Raw genomic sequence first — 19,288 nt, forward strand, 5'->3', positions numbered from 1 at the left:
CTAAGAAATAACCACTTCACACAAAGCTAAATTGAATACGACGTGGTCACCCGCAACGTAAGTGTGCAGTTCTAATATATTGCTAGCATCGGTCGTCCTCTTTCTGACGTGAAAAATACGCGTCACGGAGGACGTCAGGGGATGACACACTGGTTCGTGAGGAAATTGGTCGATGCGTCCGTCAGTCAAGTCAATGGGAGAGGGGAACACGACACGAGGGCGAACGATCACGGACCTGCATCAATCAATCTCCTCGCAGCGTCCTCGGCGTCCTCACACAAAATTCTCGGTTCCTCCCACGTTGCAAGGTGCCTATACAAGGGAGTAGCGACGCCTGGTGCAGTGTTGCTGAGGCCATGGACGACGGCTCGTCATGCCCGACCGACAGCGCCGGGCTTCTCCCGCTCATCGCCGGCTCCCCGACGGTCCGGTCGATGATCCTCCCTCATTGATGATCTCCATGAATATTTTTGTAACTGCACTTGCTGATCACTGCGTTCTTGAACGCTGAGCAGGCTGAGGGTCTCGAAGAGAAGCTGAGGCGAGTGCGCGAGGAGAACCGGCGGCTGGCCAGCACGCTCGGCGCCATACTCGCCGGTCGCCCCGACCTGCGTGCTCTGGCGAGGGCTCCAGCGTCAGCCGTCACCACCGCTTGGGCGCCGAGCGGCTCTGCCTCCAATGCAGCGAGGGAGGAGGCCGCCGGCGTGACGGTGGAGCCGCGGCCCAAGGTCAGGACGGTCTGCGCGCGCGCGGAGCCGGCCGACACCGACGCCAACCTTGTGAGTCGAACATCCTGCGACAACGCATTGGCATTCCCATCACGCACTCCTTGTTGATTATCACGAGCCATGCATGACATGAACGGTGCTTTCTTTGCTGCTTGCTACTCGCGCAGGGCGTCAAGGACGGGTACCAGTGGAGGAAGTATGGGCAGAAGGTGACGCGCGACAACCCGCACCCCAGATCCTACTTCCGCTGCGCATTTGCACCATCTTGCCCCGTGAAGAAGAAGGTATCCATCCATGTGTTCTAAATAGTCATCTCCTGTTCTACCCCATGCTACCTATGTTCGCACCCATGATCAGGTACTCTGAGATTTTGCTGAATTTTGATCTGCATAGGTGCAGAGAGACGCGGAGGACAGGTCAAAGCTAGTGGCGACCTACGAGGGCGAGCACAACCACGCTAAATCCCCGGAGCGAGAATTCGTCGGCAACGAGTCCACAGGGTACGCGAGGTCACAGCCGTGCTCGGTCTCCATTAACCCGTCCGGCCGGACGATCAGGCTAGAAGACATGACGAACCATGGGTCAGGATCGAGGCTGGACCTGGAGACTATCCAGAGGGAGGTTGTTACGCCTGAATTTCAGAATCTTCTGTTGGACAAGATGGTGAATTCTCTCAAGAATGATGCAGATTTCATGCATGCTCTAACAAATGCGGTGGCTGAGAGAATACTGGAAAATTTTCCAGCCCGGCTAAGTTAATGTGCCCAAGTATTTAGGTGTGGACAGAAATGTCGACACAATGGTGGTTTCTTATGGTATAATTTGCGCGTTTGCTATTTCTTGTCAGCTGAAACTTTGTAAGCATCAGTCAATTTGAGCACAGTGGAGTCAGGAGAGCCGATCTGATGCCGAGATGGCCATAGTGTCGCGGGTGCAGGCAAGGATGAGGGTTGGCCGGTGCGGGTGGGGGCCTATTGCATTTTCGTCGCCGCTCGGATTGGATAGTCCGATGAGCTCGAGCCAACAATGTCGCAACAGCTATGTTGGTGGCGAGCGCTCGGCCGCGTCACGAGCGAGGACTTGCCAGAACCTCGCCGGAGGTAGAGACGACGCGGTTTTCCGACGTATGCTAGGTGATTGAATTTGTGAGTGCTGTTTGAGGTCTCAGAAGCATAAGATTTTTCAGCCTTGAACCAACATATCCTACAATCTTGGGTCAAGGCCTTAAGCATGTTGCATGTTCTTAGGGAATAATTTGCGCCAAACCTTCTCACATGTGGTCTTCATGGAAAACCGCTTGCAGTACAAAAATATCTAGGTAGCTCTTATTATAAACTGACTGCAAAAACCATTTTGCATGTTTCATCTATTGCATGTTTCGTCCAGTTCACTCATGCAAAAATTTGGAAGAGAGCATAACGTTTTAGCATATTTGGAGACCCCCTATTATTATGAGAACTCATGCATTGAGACCACATAACTAATTCATATTTCACTTTTTATAAATTCATTTGTGTGTATGTTAGGTGTTGAAAACTGAATTAATGATTAGGTGGTAGTCCAAACTAGGCCTCATTGTTCTTTGTTTTAGACATGTGAAAACGTAGAGTGTGTCTTGTTTAAGTTGTAAGATGATATCTGCTACCATGAATATAATGAAAGTGCAAGCCTCAAAGCATGCATAAACCAACGGTAGATCTATGAGTGGTATTACTCACATAATATATCTTTTTGAAAGTTGTCAAACTTGCACGTCCATATACCTGCTAAAACACTAAGAGACATGTAGCTACGAAATATTATTACTGCACCCTAGCATTTACTTTGTTAAGTTGGCAACTTAACGGTTTGAGAAATTTTTGAAATAAAAACATCTTAAGTCATACTGTCAGATTAATATCTAGTATTTCTTCCTTTTTCATTTCAATAAATGTATCTCCAAAAAATGTGGTAGCATTGTAGAGTTTATCAAGAAATGATGTTTTAGCATTTATGAATAGAGCCAATACTTGTATGCACGTAATGCCTTCTTTCACATTTTCACTCTTTAATACATCCTAAAGATCAATGTGTGCAACAAATTCTAGTTAAATTTTCATACCACATGAATAAGATGACATGCTAATGACACGAGTTTGTGTAAGATGTAGGATGTGGATAATTATGTGACTAATTATGACATGGCAGACACGTATGACATGCATGACTTGCTGAGGTGGGAGAGTGCATGTTGTAATAACTAGATGATGCCCCGCATGTTGCCGCGGGAACATGTTAAAGCAAATACATCAATAAGTGCTTAAAAACAAACAAACAAAACCTAATGAAAATACAAATATAAGAGTGTTCTTAGTGTATGTTTTAAAAACAATAAACATACGAAGTATGTGACAACATGATGCAGAAAAGAGAAACCTTTTGGAGTCCACATAATGTGACACCATCTTTTAACAATATGTTAAGCATATACTATATATTTTTGCTCCAAGGGTCCAACACATAGTGTAACTTATGAGTACATGCATTACTTCTAAGGCTAGTCATAGTGGGACTAACTTAGGTAGTAACATAACGCACTCCAATAAAATTTTGCTTATGTGGCATGTAGCTAATGAGAAGAGAGAGGTGTTTAGAGTAACATAATATGTTACTGTAACATAGCGTTTTTGGAGAAAGGACGAGTCTACAAGCTAACAAATGAACCCATCTATGACACTACTATTATATTATTTTGCACTATGAAGGTAGTAACTTAGACTAGTGTCATATGCATGACACTAGTATAAGTTACTCCCCACTATGACCAGCCTAAGTTCACACCATTTTGATTGAATGGCTACAAATAATTAAGGTGATGTGGAAGCATGCATGTTGAGAAAAATCTAATAGTGGGAGGCTAACTATTTAGATATAGTAGATTAAAGTTAGTGGATGTGGCCCATGCCTGAAAAATAGTGCTAGTGGATGGTGACATGGCATGCTTGATAAGGTGGAAAGCTGTTGACAGGATCAATTATGTAATAGATGTGAAAAAGATTTGAAAAGGAGATTGAAACCATTCTTATTACTTATTAAGCAGAGTACAAAACAAATCACAACAGAGCAATATAATGTGCAAATGATTACAACAAACAAACAGTTATTAAACCATAGAAGATGCTTAGTCATGTAGCCTACTTGTCCATATATAATTCTTTGCATCTTGCAATTTTGTAGTGTCGTACATTTAGTAAAAAAAAAGTAGAGAGTTGTACTTTGAAACATAAATACGTGAGAGGATGAGCTTTCTCAACACGCACTAGAGGTAGCACTAGTATTTAATCATGACAATCAAGCAAACCTCCTTGACACCTAACTACTGGATCTATGTTATAACTAAAATGAAAACCAACGTCACCAAGGTGACGTCATCATTAGGCTACACGAGTGCGTGACGAGCGCAGGCGCAGATGGACACACACAAGACGCTAGTTCCGGGTAGTTTGTAGTAATTGTATACAGTACAGTCGTACAGAGCACGTGGTGCTAATTTAAATCAAGCGAGCCAACTAGTAGTAGTTGACGCTGAGCAGACAACGCCATATCTCGTTGTTAATTTGGAGCTGCAAGACTTAGCGACCGACTTGTCCCTGACTTCCTGTGACAGCGGATCGGGTAGTACTAGTACTACACACGCGGTGCATCCTCGTGATGACGCGACCGGCGCACGGACGAGAAAAGATCGATTTGCTTTTCCCCGAGCGTCGCATCGATATCTCAAGTGGACGCACATGTTCTCCTTCTCGTCTCCTGCTTGACCGGCCGTCTACTTCACAGCCGGGCCGGGCATTGGCATCATTGCACACTTGCCAAGATCGGATCGGAGGCATATTTTGTAGTACGTGCCAAGTTACGCCTGAATTTCCTGTGGGAAAGGTGAAAAGAACAAAATATAGAGTCAGATCAGCTATTCGATCCGTTGCAATTCTAAGGCTGGTCATAGTGGGTAGTATCATATACTAGTATCTTATCATGCATATGATATTAATGTATGATACTACATTTATAATGCATAATATTATAGATTAGTATCATAGATGGTCTCACTTATTGCTATGCATGACACATACTCTAGTAGCATCATATTTATTATGTTGCAGTGTCTACCTATGTTACTCCCTCCGTCACGATTTAGAAGGCGCGCTTGGAAATTCTCTGATACCTAGGTGGTTATCTATTGATTGTGGGATGGACTAAAAAATAGCATTCACACTACGCATGCATATAGAAATAGTATATCGGAGTACTAATTAGCTACTATAAATAAATGCAATGCACCCTAAATCTTGTCTATTATGGAAACGCACGCAAATTTAACTGTGCCTTCTAAACTGTGACGGAGGAAGTACTATAACCATCTCTCTCTTCTTTAATTCCCTACCATATAAGTATGTTTCCGAGTCTCAAGTGCATGATACTACCTATGTTATCCCCGCTATGACCAACCTAACAAATTATCTTCAGTGATTTGGATGCAGTCTCTTTAAATTGTTTTTTTCTAGCTGGGCGTGCCTCCATTTGGCATGTCTCTTTAAATTGCTAGGTTTTAGGATACACTGCTTTAACTAATTATAATGTTTACTCTATAATTATTTTTCTGCACACAACAGAAACGGTAAGGCCCACCCACGGATGAGTGGGCCAAAGGTGTTTTTTTGGGTATCTTTTTCCAGAGCTCCGGCGACGGCAAACAACAGACACAAAGGTAGCTCGTGGCGGGTGGTAGAGCAACACAACCAGGAGTGGGTGGCGGCCACAACAGACCTTGAGCCACCAGATCTCTCGGCGGCGAGCACAGTCGACACGATGCCTGCCAGCCGCTGGGAAGGGAGGCATGGGGGGAGAAGGGCGGTGATTGGGGGTGAGTTTCAGGACGGTGCTCGGGCATCAATGCACGAGTAGCTGCTGGCTGGCGGCGAGCTACAAGCGACGACCATGTCCAAGGGCGGGAGGAAGCTGCATATAGGGCTGAGGCATCACGGAGAGTGATGGAGGAGGCACACTGATGTTGACGACGCCAGTGGATGGCCTGTAGTGGCGGCACATTCCGAATGGTGTGGTGATAGATTCAGATTGGAAAGTGAAACTTTCTTTCTGCTAAGGGATGAAATTTTTGAGGCATATGGGTGTGATTTTAGAGTCGACTATAGAAATGTTATCGGGATGAGCTGTGCTACTAGAAATCTCGTAGTGTTATTTTTCTCTATACTAGCAATTTCTAGGGGTTGCAACCCTTTTAAAGGATTAGTTAGAGATGCTCTTATAATGTGATCCTTGTAGGAAATGAGGATAGTCTAGCTAAAGTACATATTTGATTATTTGAGTTCATGGTTAATATATATGTTTAGAAGTATATTAGTGATGTACTTCTCCGATTCATATTAATTGTCACTAATTTAGTACAAAGTATATTTTAGAGAGTGGGGAATCGCTCACTAAGAGTAGTATTGAAAATAAAGTACCGCATACCTGTGAATATTCTAGAAGGTTCTTGAGCTCTCAAGAAGACAAGATATTTTGTCATGGAAGATACTTGATAAAGTGTTCATGGAAAAGTGAGAAACTTCTAGGGGATTATGAAGTATATCTTGAGAAAGGAGGATATTTGATAATAAGATTCAAGAACCTCCATGAATAATCATGGTGAACATATTTAAAGAGAACTCTAGAATTATGAAAAGCTATAGAGTAAAAACACAATGGTGTAGATAAATCTACAATGAAGATGTTTCTAGTGTGTGGGCATTCTAGACTACCCGTAACAAACTCGCCGTCAAAGGAATTATTCCGTCCCACCCGGCTAACTATATCTTCAAATGGTCTACTTATTTTCAGCTCTGGCGACCTCTAGGGAACAGGAAGGAGAATGAAGCCTCGTCATCCATTCTCCAAAAGATCAAGCTTCTTCACGCCGTCCACATAGGCGCTTCTGATAGTTAGGATGCATATTGTAGCAGTTTTGCGCTCATCCTTGAGTTGCACCTTGTACCTTCTATTTATTTTGAACCATGTTGTACCATGACGTAAGCTATTACTATTGTCGTTCTCGTCTTTATTAATTTAAAGCCGGGCACTCCTTGTTCTTATTATCTAAAAAGATGTTTCTAGTTGTAGGCTTGGATGGTTTCCATTTGGTAAAGGTCCAACGTTATTGTAATCCTATAATAATGGTGCCACCCCTCCCATGCATGCGATAAAGCAAGAAAGCTATGGAGTAAGAGCTACAAAGCAAGAGAGACAGAGATGCCATAGTAGTAAGAGGTAGCCATAGATAAAGAGTTGTATCAAGTTTATAGTTGTGAATAATAAAGGGTTGAGTTACCCCATTGTGAGAGTGTGATATCCGAAAGTGAAGGTCCTTAAGAGTGTGATTATTAGAGTCACCATGCGGCGGGTTCTACGGTTCATCTCGAAGCTTAGGGAGCCCTCGAATTTTCAACAAGGAGTATCTCCTAGCTACTATGAATCTTCGCATATGTTATGCGTAACATTTGCTAACTATGAACTTAGCCACTTTCAACGACTTCTCACTTTGGACATATATCTTGTCAATAGTCCATTCTTTAAAAGAATCGGAATTTTTGGGGTTGCTACCTAGCAATGGTAAGACGGTGACAGGCGGACTGTTTGTAGCACTAGAAAATTTCTCATGATAATTGGCTTATTTTGTGAACCTAGAAGGCTCTCCGTCTTATATTTGCGAATAGTGTTGTTGGAGGATATGTGGAGGTGTCCGTTGGATCTCGTGGGATTCGATCGGTGCTGGTCTTTGGTGGATCTATCTGGATCCAGTTTTTGTTCATCTTCATTCATGTGGTTACAGGTTTGATCTTTCTGATCTACAACTATTTTCATTTGTGGTTGTTGTTGCTCCAATGCGTTGGTCCTTTGGGGCCTTAGCACGATGACTTCCCGACTATCTACTACAACAAGGTTTGCCCGGCTCCGATGAGGGAGGGGCGATGACGAAGACACGTCTTTGGCTTGCCCTAGGGTTTGTACTCGTTCTTGGATGGTCCATGGACATGGTTGTGATTTTTATTACCTCTAGTGTTCTCTATACTGCCATGATTGATGAACAGATTGGAAATTTCTCTCGCAAAAAAATATCTTCACGAGATATAGAACCGCGAAGGAACCTAAGCTTTAAGCAATGATCAATCCAACTCCATAAATAAGTTAAAGTTCTTATGTCATTAACAATTAATATCAGATATCGTAATCGTGCGAGGCATGACTAACTCAACAACAGACAACCGCACACTCACATGAACAGAGAATATGCCAAGAAAAAGTTCATGCTTCATAGTCCTAGTGATTTGTCTATTTAATTTAAGTTGGTGCATTGAGTCTTTGTAATGATCCGATCATATCTTCTTCTTTTTTGAGAAATGATCCAATCATATCTTATCCTATCACTCTCAGGACTTATTGAATTATCTTACATACATGTTGGAAATATGCCCTAGAAGCAATAATAAATGATTATTATATTTCCTTGTTCATGATAATTGTCTATTATTCATGCTATAATTGTATTATCCAGAAATCGTAATACATGTGTGAATACATAGACCACAACACGTCCCTAGTGAGCCTCTAGTTGACTAGCTCGTTGATCAAAGGATAGTCATGGTTTCTTGACTATGGACATTAGATGTCATTGATAACCGGATCACATCATTAGGAGAATGATGTGATGGACAAGACCCAATCCTAAGCTTAGCTCAAAGATCGTGTAGTTCGTTTGCTGTAGCTTTTCTGAATGTCAAGTATCATTTCCTTAGACCATGAGATTGTGTAACTCCCTGATACCATAGGAGTGCCTTGGGTGTGCCAAACGTCACAACGTAACTGGGTGACTATAAAGGTACATTACAGGTATCTCTGAAAGTGTCTGTTGGATTGGCACGAATCGAGACTGGGATTTGTCACTCCGTATGACGGAGAGGTATCTCTAAGCCCACTCGGTAATGCATCATCATAATGAGCTCAATGTGACCAAGGGGTTGGTCACGGGATCATGCATTACGGTACGAGTAAAGTGACTTGCCCGTAACGAGATTGAACAAGGTATTGGGATACCGACGATCGAGTCTCGGGCAAGTAACGTACTGATTGACAAAGGGAATTGAATACGGGATTGATTAAGTCCTCGACATCGTGGTTCATCCGATGAGATCATCGAGGAGCATGTGGGAGCCAACATGGGTATCCATATCCCGCTGTTGGTTATTGACCGGAGAGGCATCTCGGTCATGTCTGCGTGTCTCCCGAACCCGTAGGGTCTACACACTTAAGGTTCGGTGACGCTAGGGTTGTAGAGATATTAGTATGTAGTAACCCGAAAGTTGTTCGGAGTCCCGGATGAGATCCCGGACGTCACGAGGAGTTCCGGAATGGTCCGGAGGTAAAGATTTATATATAGGAAGTCCAGTTTCGGCCAGTGGGAAGGTTTCGGGGGTTACCGGTATTGTACGGGGACCACCGGAAGGGTCCCGGGGGTCCACCGGATGGGGCCACCTATCCCGGAGGGCCCCATGGGCTGAAGTGGCGTGGGAACCAGCCCCTGATGGGCTGGTGCGCCCCACCCAAGGGCCCAAGACGCCTAGGGTTGGAAACCCTAGGGGGCCGTTGCCCCCCGAGGGGGCATGCGCCCCCTGGTTGGAAACCCTAAGGGGGTCGTTGCCCCCAGGGGCCGCCCCCCCCCCTTTAGATGAGATCTCCAAGGGGGAATGCGCCCCCCTAGCCCCTATATATAGTGGAAGGGAGGGAGGGCAGCCGCACCTTTGCTCTTGGTGCCTCCCTCTCCCTCTGTAACACCTCTCCTCCCCGCTTGTGCTTGGCGAAGCCCTGCCGGGATCCTGCTGCATCCATCACCACGCCGTCGTGCTGCTGGATCTTCATCAACCTCTCCTTCCCCCTTGCTGGATCAAGAAGGAGGAGACGTCTTCCCAACCGTACGTGTGTTGAACGCGGAGGTGCTGTCCGTTCGGCACTTGGTCATCGGTGATTTGGATCACGGCGAGTACGACTCCATCATCCCCGTTCACTTGAACGCTTCCGCTCGCGATCTACAAGGGTATGTAGATGCACTCCTATTCCCCTCATTGCTAGAATACTCCATAGATTGATCTTGGTGATGCGTAGAAAATTTTTAATTTCTGCTACGATCCCCAACAGTGGTATCAGAGCTAGGTCTATGCGTAGTTACTATGCACGAGTAGAACACAAAGTAGTTGTGGGCGTCGATATTGTGAATTTGCTTGCCGTTACTAGTCTTATCTTGATTCGGCGGCATCGTGGGATGAAGCGGCCTGGACCAACCTTACATGTACGCTTACGTGAGACCGGTTCCACTGACTGACATGCACTAGTTGCATAAGGTGGCTGGCGGGTGTCTGTCTCTCCCACTTTAGTCGGATCGGATTCGATGAACAGGGTCCTTATGAAGGGTAAATAGATATTGGTAATTCACGTTGTGGTTTTGGCGTAGGTAAGAAACGTTCTTGCTAGAAACCTATAGCAGCCACGTAAAAACTTGCAACAACAATTAGAGGACGTCCAACCTGTTTTTGCAGCAAGTGTATTGTGATGTGATATGGCCAAAGGTTGTGATGAATGATGAATGATATATGTGATGTATGAGATTGATCATGTTCTTGTAATAGAAATCACGACTTGCATGTCGATGAGTATGACAACCGGCAGGAGCCATAGGAGTTGTCTTTATTTATTTATGACCTGCGTGTCAACATAAACGTCATGTAATTACTTTACTTTATTGCTAAAGCGTTAGCCATAGTAGTAGAAGTAATAGATGACGAGACAACTTCAAGAAGACACGATGATGGAGATCATGGTGTCATGCCGGTGACAACGATGATCATGGAGCCCCGAAGATGGAGATCAAAGGAGCAAATGATATTGGCCATATCATGTCACTATTTGATTGCATGTGATGTTTATCATGTTTTACATCTTATTTGCTTAGAACGACGGTAGCTTAAATAAGATGATCCCTCGTAATAATTTCAAGAAAGTGTTCCCCCTAACTGTGCACCGTTGCGAAGGTTCGTTGTTTCGAAGCACCACGTGATGATCGGGTGTGATAGATTCTAACGTTCGAATACAATGGGTGTAAGACAGATTTACACACGCAATACACTTAGGTTGACTTGACGAGCCTGGCATGTACAGACATGGCCTCGGAACACAGAAGACCGAAAGGTCGAGCATGAGTCGTATAGAAGATACGATCAACATGAAGATGTTCACCGATGTTGACTAGTTTGTCTCACGTGATGATCGGACACGGCCTAGTTAACTCGGATCATGTTATACTTAGATGACTGGAGGGATGTCTATCTGAGTGGCAGTTCATTTAATAATTTGATTAGATAAACTTAATTATCATCAGTACAAGAAATATGTCAACTTATGACCACCACTATTGGTCACTGAAAGGTCACAAATTTCCATTTATGACCTTTTTGTGACCAAAAACATAAGGTCAAAAGCTGGGCGTCGTAAACTGACTATAGCGACCTTTCTTCTGGAATGGTCGCAAACGTTTATGACCAAAATACGTCTACTGTGGCGTTTTGGTCACTAGCAACCTCCCCAGGCCACGTAGGCATCCAGCGTGGCAATCTGACATGGCACAAGATTCAGCCCGGTCCAATTCGATTTTCTACATGGGCCTAGCCCAACAATTCGGCCTTTTCAATATATATTTATTTCTGTTAATTTTCACTAGCTACATGGGCCTGGCCCAGTAATTCGGCCTTTTAAATTTCTTTGCCTATCCCTTTTGACAGATTTTTTTGGTCTTGTTTTTTCCGGGCCATTTCTTTGCTGGGCCTCTCAAGTTTTCCCCTCAAAAATAATTGTTCAATATATCTTGGGCTGGGCCGAAATAATTGATCCAATCCAACTTCTTTTATTATGCCATTGACATTACAACACATCACACTACAAGTTATCTTGGGCCTAGCACAGTTCCGATACATTTTCAAAGCAACATGAAATATTATAGGAGCCCAAAATATAGTTACATGCATTCATTCTAGCAGTACATATCTTTACATCCAACCAGTAAGTGCCAAACAGAACTATTCTACAACAAAGAAAAGAAAATAGATGACAAGACATCACAGAAGTTCCTATTGTCCTCCTCCTTCAACATTTGAAAACCTTCACCTGGCAGTAGATCAATCATGAGTGAGAAACAATACAGCAGCAAAACAATACAGAAACAATACGGTTGATTATTCAAAGAAATTAAACTAAGTGCAGGTCACCCAAAGCTGAATTTCTTGCAATCCAAACAACACAAACAGTAGGAAGATGGTTGCATAGATACAAATCCATGTGGTAGCAGCAAAATTGGCCAATCTGGACAGCATCTTCTCTGTTTGGTACTAACTAAAAAAACTGGACTTGTTCATACAAATCCCTCTTGAATTCCTTACACAGCCAGGATTTGCATCAAATATTCCTTAATTTAGCGGCATTTGTAAGCAGAGAAAGAGAGGGAGGGAGATGGGGATGCTACGTACCTTGTCCTGAAGTTCCAACGACCAGACCAGAGAGAAGTTGCTCCTCGTCTTCTTTCCTCAGCCCCAAATTTGCCTGCAATAACCACTTCATTGCATCAACCAGCGATCTGATCTCACAAGCGATCTGATCTCACAAGCCCCACCCGGGTGGTGGACTGGTGGTAGTACAGCAGCTAGAAGGCTCATCACTCACCGGTTGAAAAGCTCAACCCGGTACTCCATCTCCTTCTCCGCCATCCCGAACATCTGCATCGCACAACCACCACCATCAATTGACCTCAATCACAAGCTCGAAATCAAAGACGAAGGCATATACGCACAAAAAAAGAACATGAAAATTCCAGAAAAGGGCGACTTGTAGCTGCCAGCAGCAACTTGAGAATGAATGATTGATATCCTGGAAGTTGTAAACTGGAAGCCAGAGAAGCTACTAGTCAGGTTAGTTTCCACAGGTTAATTAGTTTCAAGTTCTGAAACTGAATGCATGGGGTCGAGTATCAGTATTCTGTGTAAATTAGTCATATGATGTACCTGTAGTTACGCAATGATTTTGCTCACGTTAGATAGCATGTACTTCTATACGAGAGAAAGAAGGATTGTTAGCAAATCTGCTACATTTTATTGTGCAATGTCAGTCAGTTTGTGTAGCTAAACTGCCAACAATGAACCAACCAAGTGCATATATATTGCTCGTGAGCATGACCAATTTTTTAATTAGACAAAACCAAATATGTTGCAGAATAAAAAATCTACAAGGTGAATAGTAGAAGCTGAGTTTTCAAAGAATGTATCACTTTCAGCTATACAAGATTGCCCATCCTCAAGAAAACAATTACAATTTCGAGTCATGGCCTGAACAGCCCCAGTAACTCATCCTCAAGAAAACAATTATAAAAGACTAATCTTAACCCACTGGTAGCAGTCGAACACTAGCAACTAGTGAGCACTGAAGAAACAACACAATGAAATAGCTTACCCTGATGGTGTCAGCGTAGTTCCATCTGACCTCCTTGGAGAGCTGGCCGAGGAGGCAGTACGTGTGCGCAGGCTGCAGCCTCAGAACCCTGCAAAACCACAAGCAACGTCAACATCAAACACACATACAAGACACACGCCAAGATCTAGAAGGCAGTCCAACGCTGACGTACTTCAGCATGTCGGGGATGACCATGCGCTTGGTCCTGTCATACGGTGGTGGTGCGCCCTCGTATGCCTTAGCCTGGGCATCGTCCTCGAGGCCACCAGTGGCCCCGGGCGCGGCATCCGGCGCAGACGACTAGCAGGCGAAGCTGAAGCTGCTGCATTGGGACAGTACGAACAGTGAGCCATATGCCTGGACCCTAAACCTTGAAGAAAGCAGTACAAAATTGCACTTCGTATAGGACTGTCATGCAGACCAAAGTAAGCATGAACCGAGTAGATCCCACTAGCATTATGCTTTCTAAAAGATTGCTCGACTAGCATTTTTAAAATTGTCGTGTTGTGGAAACTGAATTGAGGGTAGTGAAAAGGTCCAGAATGTATGAAGATAAGAAAGAAGTTCTTCCCTGGACTGGTTAGTTTTAGAAGCTCTAGCGCAAAATCGACTCCAGGAAAGATCGACGATCCAATTCAAAGATGTAGAGAAAAGTAATACTTAAAAACGGGAAAATGTCTAAACTGCAAGCTAGCTGCACGTTATACAGCGTCAGCTTATTTCACTGCTCCATGGATGGAGCTTACAATACACTAACCACTTAGACGCACTAATGCAGATTAAAGGGATATGCATGTTTTGTGCCTGTTGGTTTAGGTAGACCTATTCTGGATACCAATGTTTATCTCCTTAGACGATTGGCATTCCATCAAACTGGTATGTTACAACAGACTGAATAATTCAAGGAATCACCTAGTAGTGGCAAGAATATACAATTGTACAAATGCAGTGCAAGAAGACTAACTACACGACAGTAACTTCCTAGAGCAGGCAATGTAAAAAGATGTGAATCTCAAATCTATAGCAGCTGTAGTGGTTCAATATAGTTTATGAAATATAATTTAAAGAGAAAGCAGACTGCCTTTATACGATTTTGGTTACTACCAATTGTCAGTACAATTGCATTAGTAACAATTTATGCTATCGTTCCAACAGTTTATGCTACAAGCCAACAATATATAAGCCCATGCCAGTGCTGCTGTTCCGCTACTCTGCTCCTTGTGCTGCCGCCAGAGATCCCCCGATGGCCTAGAAGAAAAATACTGTTAACTGACAATTTCTCAATAAAGTTTCTGTACAACAGCACAAGGTGGTTAACACAAAGGGGAAACAAAGAATTAACATGGCAGCAGAGCAAACCAATACATCTTGCAACTAATAAGCACATGATATTGCTTGGCAAAAGAAGCCACCAGGATCCAAGTAGATCTAGCTTTACAGGTGCAATCTTCAATAACTATTAAAGCCATAATTACCACTACAACGAACACAAACAGAATTATGTACAGATGGAGCAACGGAGTCTATCGACTTGCCCAAAAAGTACTTGCAAAAAAAGAAGGAACGCCAGTGTCATCATCCATACAAAATAATCACTAGCATGGACCTAGCAGTAATCATCAGCATGCAACCCATCGCCTGACACTGGATCTAACAGGCAGTGCCTAAATCCACTCGAAAACAACGTAACTGCTAGAACCAAGCAGATCAAAGCACAGCGCGTACGGATGACATATCCTGCATCGGATAATGCTCAGGAGAGAACCTACTGCGAAGTTTAAACATGCAGCTAGCACGGGCGGGACAATGCTCAGGCAACTCACCCCGCAGGCGAACTTGAAGAAGACCCCGAGCTACTAATCGAGCGAGAAGAGGGGCTCACTGGTGTGCCCTTGCTTGGCGGCAACGTGGAAGGCGTCGAGGTCGAGGCGGGAGCGGAGCTTGGCGGCCTCGAGGTCGTAGAGCGAGAGGAGGAGGTGCACGACCTCGAGCGCGTCGGCCTCCGCCGCGATGTAGAGCGCGGACTCCTCGGCGATGGCCAGGAGGCGGTGCACGGCCTCGGCGTCCGCGGATCGGACGGCCGCGAAGAGCGCCTGGTGGGAGAGCGGCAGGAGATCCATCGTCGGGCGGGCGGCCAACCGGAAAGCCGGCGCGGAGCTGACCAAATGGAACCCTGGCGCGTCGGCCGACCTGCTCGACTCGATCTGGGGCATAGGGTAGGGAGAGATGGTGAGGGGAGGGAGGGACGAGGTCGGCGGCGGTGGTGAGGAGGGCTGCAAGGTCGGCGATGGGTGGGAGCGGTGGGGAGAGAACTGGATCGGGGAAAGGAGTCGGGGAGAGGACTGGATCGAGGGAGGAGGTGGCAGCGGCTGCGAGGACAGGAGGGGTGCGATGGGGGGGAGTCGATGGGATCTGACCTAGGGTTTGGGCTGCGGGTGGGGGTATCTCTTTTTCATTTTATTTTCCTTTTTTCTGTAGATGGATGGATGGATGGATGTGGGATGGAGAGATGGATGGATGGATGGATGGATGGGCGCCATGTCATCGATCCGTGGGAAGAGTCCTGATTGGTCGAAAAAGCAGTGATTTAAAAAAGTGTCTAAGTACTAAAAATAGAGGGATTTTGTGAAGTAGCTATTTAAAATATTTTGCAAAATGGCACCACACAAATTTTCACTAGAGCTAGACCACATTTTATGGATAAGGACCAATTTCTATGCATTGATCTTTCTAGCTATTTTTAATCATTTTTTGAGTGCCCGAGAGGAGGGTTTTTTGTGAAGGAACTACCAAATAATTGTTTCAAAATTGGACCAAATCAATTTTATAAAATACTAGGACATATTTAATGCACAATTGACAAAATGGTTGGGTGTAAAAAGTTTTGATCCACCTCTCGTGAAAAAGACAAATTTTCGCCGATTCAGCTGGAAGCAGGTCAAATTTGAACTGCAGCTGCCTCATAGTTTGCTATTTATTTTTTTCAAAAATCATTTCTAGGTACATAAGCATCTATTTAATCAGAGAAACACCAAAAAAAATTCCAAGATTCAACCACTAGCTAGGAACGGTCATTCCCGCCGTTTTGACCGCATTTTGAAACGGGTATAAAAAATTCAAAAAAATCAAAAAATTGGGAAACCTTCGCATTGTGTCATCATATGTGGCCAAGTTCCTAGGAAAAATAACAAACTTGTAATACGGCAATTATTTTAAAAAAGTGTTCTCAGAAACGAGCTATCATGTGTGGAGATCAATGGCTTTCAAGCCAAATGATCAATCTTATGGCCACATTCATGGCATAGTTTGTTCAAATGATCTCATATTGTGCACAAGGGTGAATATTGGAATGCCAAACAATGTTGCCTAAGGAAGTTTTCATTTTCGTTGGACGAAAAAACCATTTTCCATTTTTTGAGTGCCCGAAAGGAGGTTTTTTTGTGAAGGAACTACCAAATAATTGTTGCAAAATTGGACCGAATCATTTTTATAAAATACTAGGCCATATTTAATGCACAATTGACAAAATGGTTGGGTGTAAAATTTTTTGATCCACCTCTCGTGAAAAAGACAAATTTCCGCCGATTCAGCTGGAAGCGGGTCAAATTTGAACTGCAGCTGCCTCATAGTTTGCTATTTATTTTTTCCAAAAATCATTTATAGTTACATAAGGACCTATTTAATCATAAATACATGGTTTGGTGGCGATACGTCGAGGTTTTGGGCGGTGGCCGAGGGCCTCAACTCTAGAGCACGTAAACTCGCATGCCCGTCGCGTGGTCACCGCGTGACCGTAATGTTGCCATGTGTTCTGGGTGGCTTAGGCATGTCTAGTGGTTTGGGCACTCCCCAGGTTGGTGCTAGGAAGAAAATTACAACATAAGATTCTCACGAGAAGACCGATCGATGCTCAAACATGAATTAGCAGCCAAGTGTTTGATTAGCGGTACGGGAAATGCACATGGCCAATGGGTGTGAGTTTTGGCTGAGGATGATCATCTACTAAGGAGAATGTCTTCACAAATTTTTAGCTCAAAAGGAGGATCCTAGGTGGTACTTGCTTTGCAAAGTACCACGCTGGACAAAAATATGAATGTTGAAACTGGGCTCAAAATAATGAATGGATTGAGCTGAAATTTTGTGGAGGATGGTTATTTGGGCATAGGAAAGCATTGTAGAAAATTGATACCATTTGGACATGCCAAAGGAGTACTTCCTTCACAATGCTCTTCTATGGACAAAAACTTGGGAAAACTAGTGAGAGAGATTGGGTGAATGAAATTAGCTCAAAATTGGTGTAGGTAAGTTACTTAGGTATGGTCATGCGCTGGTCAATTTTCAGATCATTTGGGTAAGCCTAGCTAGTACTTACTTCACAAAGCTTCTCTCGAGGTAGAAACTTTGGAAATTTCCCGAGAAAGATTTACTAGGAAAATTGAGCTGAATATTATCATGTGGCAATGATTTGGGTATGGAAGAGTACCCGAAAAGTTTGATGGTAATAGGAGGGGTCTATATAACACTTGCTTTGCAACGTGCCAATTTGGCCATAAAATATAAATTGAACCTAAGCTCACATAGATGATTTGACTGAGCTGCAATTTGGAGGAGGGTGATAATTTGGGTACATGAAGAAACTATATATATTTCATGTCATTTAGAGATATAAAAAGGTACTTCCTTCACAATGCTTCTAGGTGGACAAAAACTTTGGAAATTTGCCGAGGAAGATTTGCTAGGCAAATGGAGCTGAATTTTGTCATGCGGTAATGATTTGGATAGGAAAGAGTGCCCAAAAATTCGTAGGGCAATCAAGAATATATAAATAGCACTTCCTTCATAAAATGTTGTTGTGAACATAATAGGAAAATGAATATTGTTGAATTAGTTTTGAACTAGGCAAGGAAGGATTTTTACATATTTGATGAAGATATGACCCAAAGAATTTATGAGATTTTTTTGGGAATTTTGGGAATGATAGAAATATAGGTTGCTTCATAACCTAGGGCAAAAACTGCCACATGGACATGACACATAGGCAAAACTGATGAGATGGCGCCTAGTCATCACAACCCACCACAATCTACAAGGTTATGACCATCTATATTGGTCATTAACAACTAGAAATAAGGCAGCCGACTAGCACTGTTTGCTTTGTGACCATTTCGTGTAAGGAAATTACGACCTTTCTGACCAAAATGGTCGCAATGGTTTAGGGTTTGAAGCCCCCTGAACAGCTTTTGACCAATTGGTCTAAAATGGTCACAAATTTATGACCAATTCTTCGAGGGTCACTGACAGAAGGTCATAAGTTGACATATTTCTTGTAGTGCATGAACTTAGTCTAAAATCTTTACAATATGTCTTGTAGATCAAATGGCCCACGTTGTCCTCAACTTCAACGCGTTCCTAGAGAAAACCAAGCTGAAAGATGATGGCAACAACTATACGGACTGGGTCCGGAACCTGAGGATCATCCTCATAGCTGCCAAGAAAGATTATGTCCTAGAAGCACCGCTAGGTGATGCACCCGTCCCACAGAACCAAGACGTTATGAACGCTTGGCAGACACGTGCTGATGATTACTCCCTCGTTCAGTGCGGCATGCTTTACAGCTTAGAACCGGGGCTCCAAAAGCGTTTTGAGAGACATGGAGCATATGAAATGTTCAAAGAGCTGAAAATGGTTTTTCAAGCTCATGCCCGGGTCGAGAGATATGAAGTCTCCGACAAGTTCTTCAGCTGTAAGATGGAGGAAAATAGTTCTGTCAGGGAGCACATACTCAAAATGTCTGGGTTGCATAACCGCTTGACTCAGCTGGGAGTTAATCTCCCGGATGACGCGATCATTGACAGAATCCTTCAGTCGCTTCCACCGAGCTACAAGAGCTTTGTGATGAACTTCAATATGCAGGGGATGGAAAAGACCATTCCTGAAGTATTTGCAATGCTGAAATCAGCAGAGGTAGAAGTCAAAAAGGAACA

The 19,288-nt window shown here is 43.7% G+C and overlaps 2 protein-coding genes across 2 annotated transcripts; one reads left to right on the plus strand and one right to left on the minus strand.

Annotated features, from left to right (window-relative positions):
- Window positions 1–356: 356 nt before the first annotated feature.
- Window positions 357–1,988, plus strand: LOC119297398 (WRKY transcription factor WRKY62-like). Its single transcript, XM_037575202.1, has 4 exons — window positions 357–425; window positions 516–779; window positions 896–1,012; window positions 1,122–1,988. Exons 1-4 carry the CDS (start codon window positions 357–359, stop codon window positions 1,485–1,487), a joined length of 816 nt encoding a protein of 271 aa, XP_037431099.1. The 3' UTR covers window positions 1,488–1,988.
- A 13,172-nt stretch (window positions 1,989–15,160) lies between these two features.
- On the minus strand, window positions 15,161–15,424 carry LOC119299581 (ankyrin repeat-containing protein At2g01680-like). The gene has a single exon (XM_037576770.1). It carries the CDS (start codon window positions 15,422–15,424, stop codon window positions 15,161–15,163), a length of 264 nt encoding a protein of 87 aa, XP_037432667.1.
- Window positions 15,425–19,288: the final 3,864 nt, after the last annotated feature.

This window comes from Triticum dicoccoides, chromosome 5A, assembly GCF_002162155.2.
Source record: "Triticum dicoccoides isolate Atlit2015 ecotype Zavitan chromosome 5A, WEW_v2.0, whole genome shotgun sequence".
In the NCBI taxonomy this organism is placed as follows: Eukaryota; Viridiplantae; Streptophyta; class Magnoliopsida; order Poales; family Poaceae; genus Triticum; species Triticum dicoccoides.

What these genes read in the sequence shown, in the direction of transcription:
- LOC119297398 (XM_037575202.1), top strand. Translation starts at nt 357, where the DNA reads ATGGACGACGGCTCGTCATGCCCGACCGACAGCGCCGGGCTTCTCCCG. An exon ending in CCGACACCGACGCCAACCTT is followed by an intron (nt 780 to 895) that starts GTGAGTCGAACA and finishes CTACTCGCGCAG; the next exon opens with GGCGTCAAGGACGGGTACCA. An exon ending in CTTGCCCCGTGAAGAAGAAG is followed by an intron (nt 1,013 to 1,121) that starts GTATCCATCCAT and finishes TGATCTGCATAG; the next exon opens with GTGCAGAGAGACGCGGAGGA.
- LOC119299581 (XM_037576770.1), bottom strand. Translation starts at nt 15,424, where the DNA reads ATGGATCTCCTGCCGCTCTCCCACCAGGCGCTCTTCGCGGCCGTCCGA.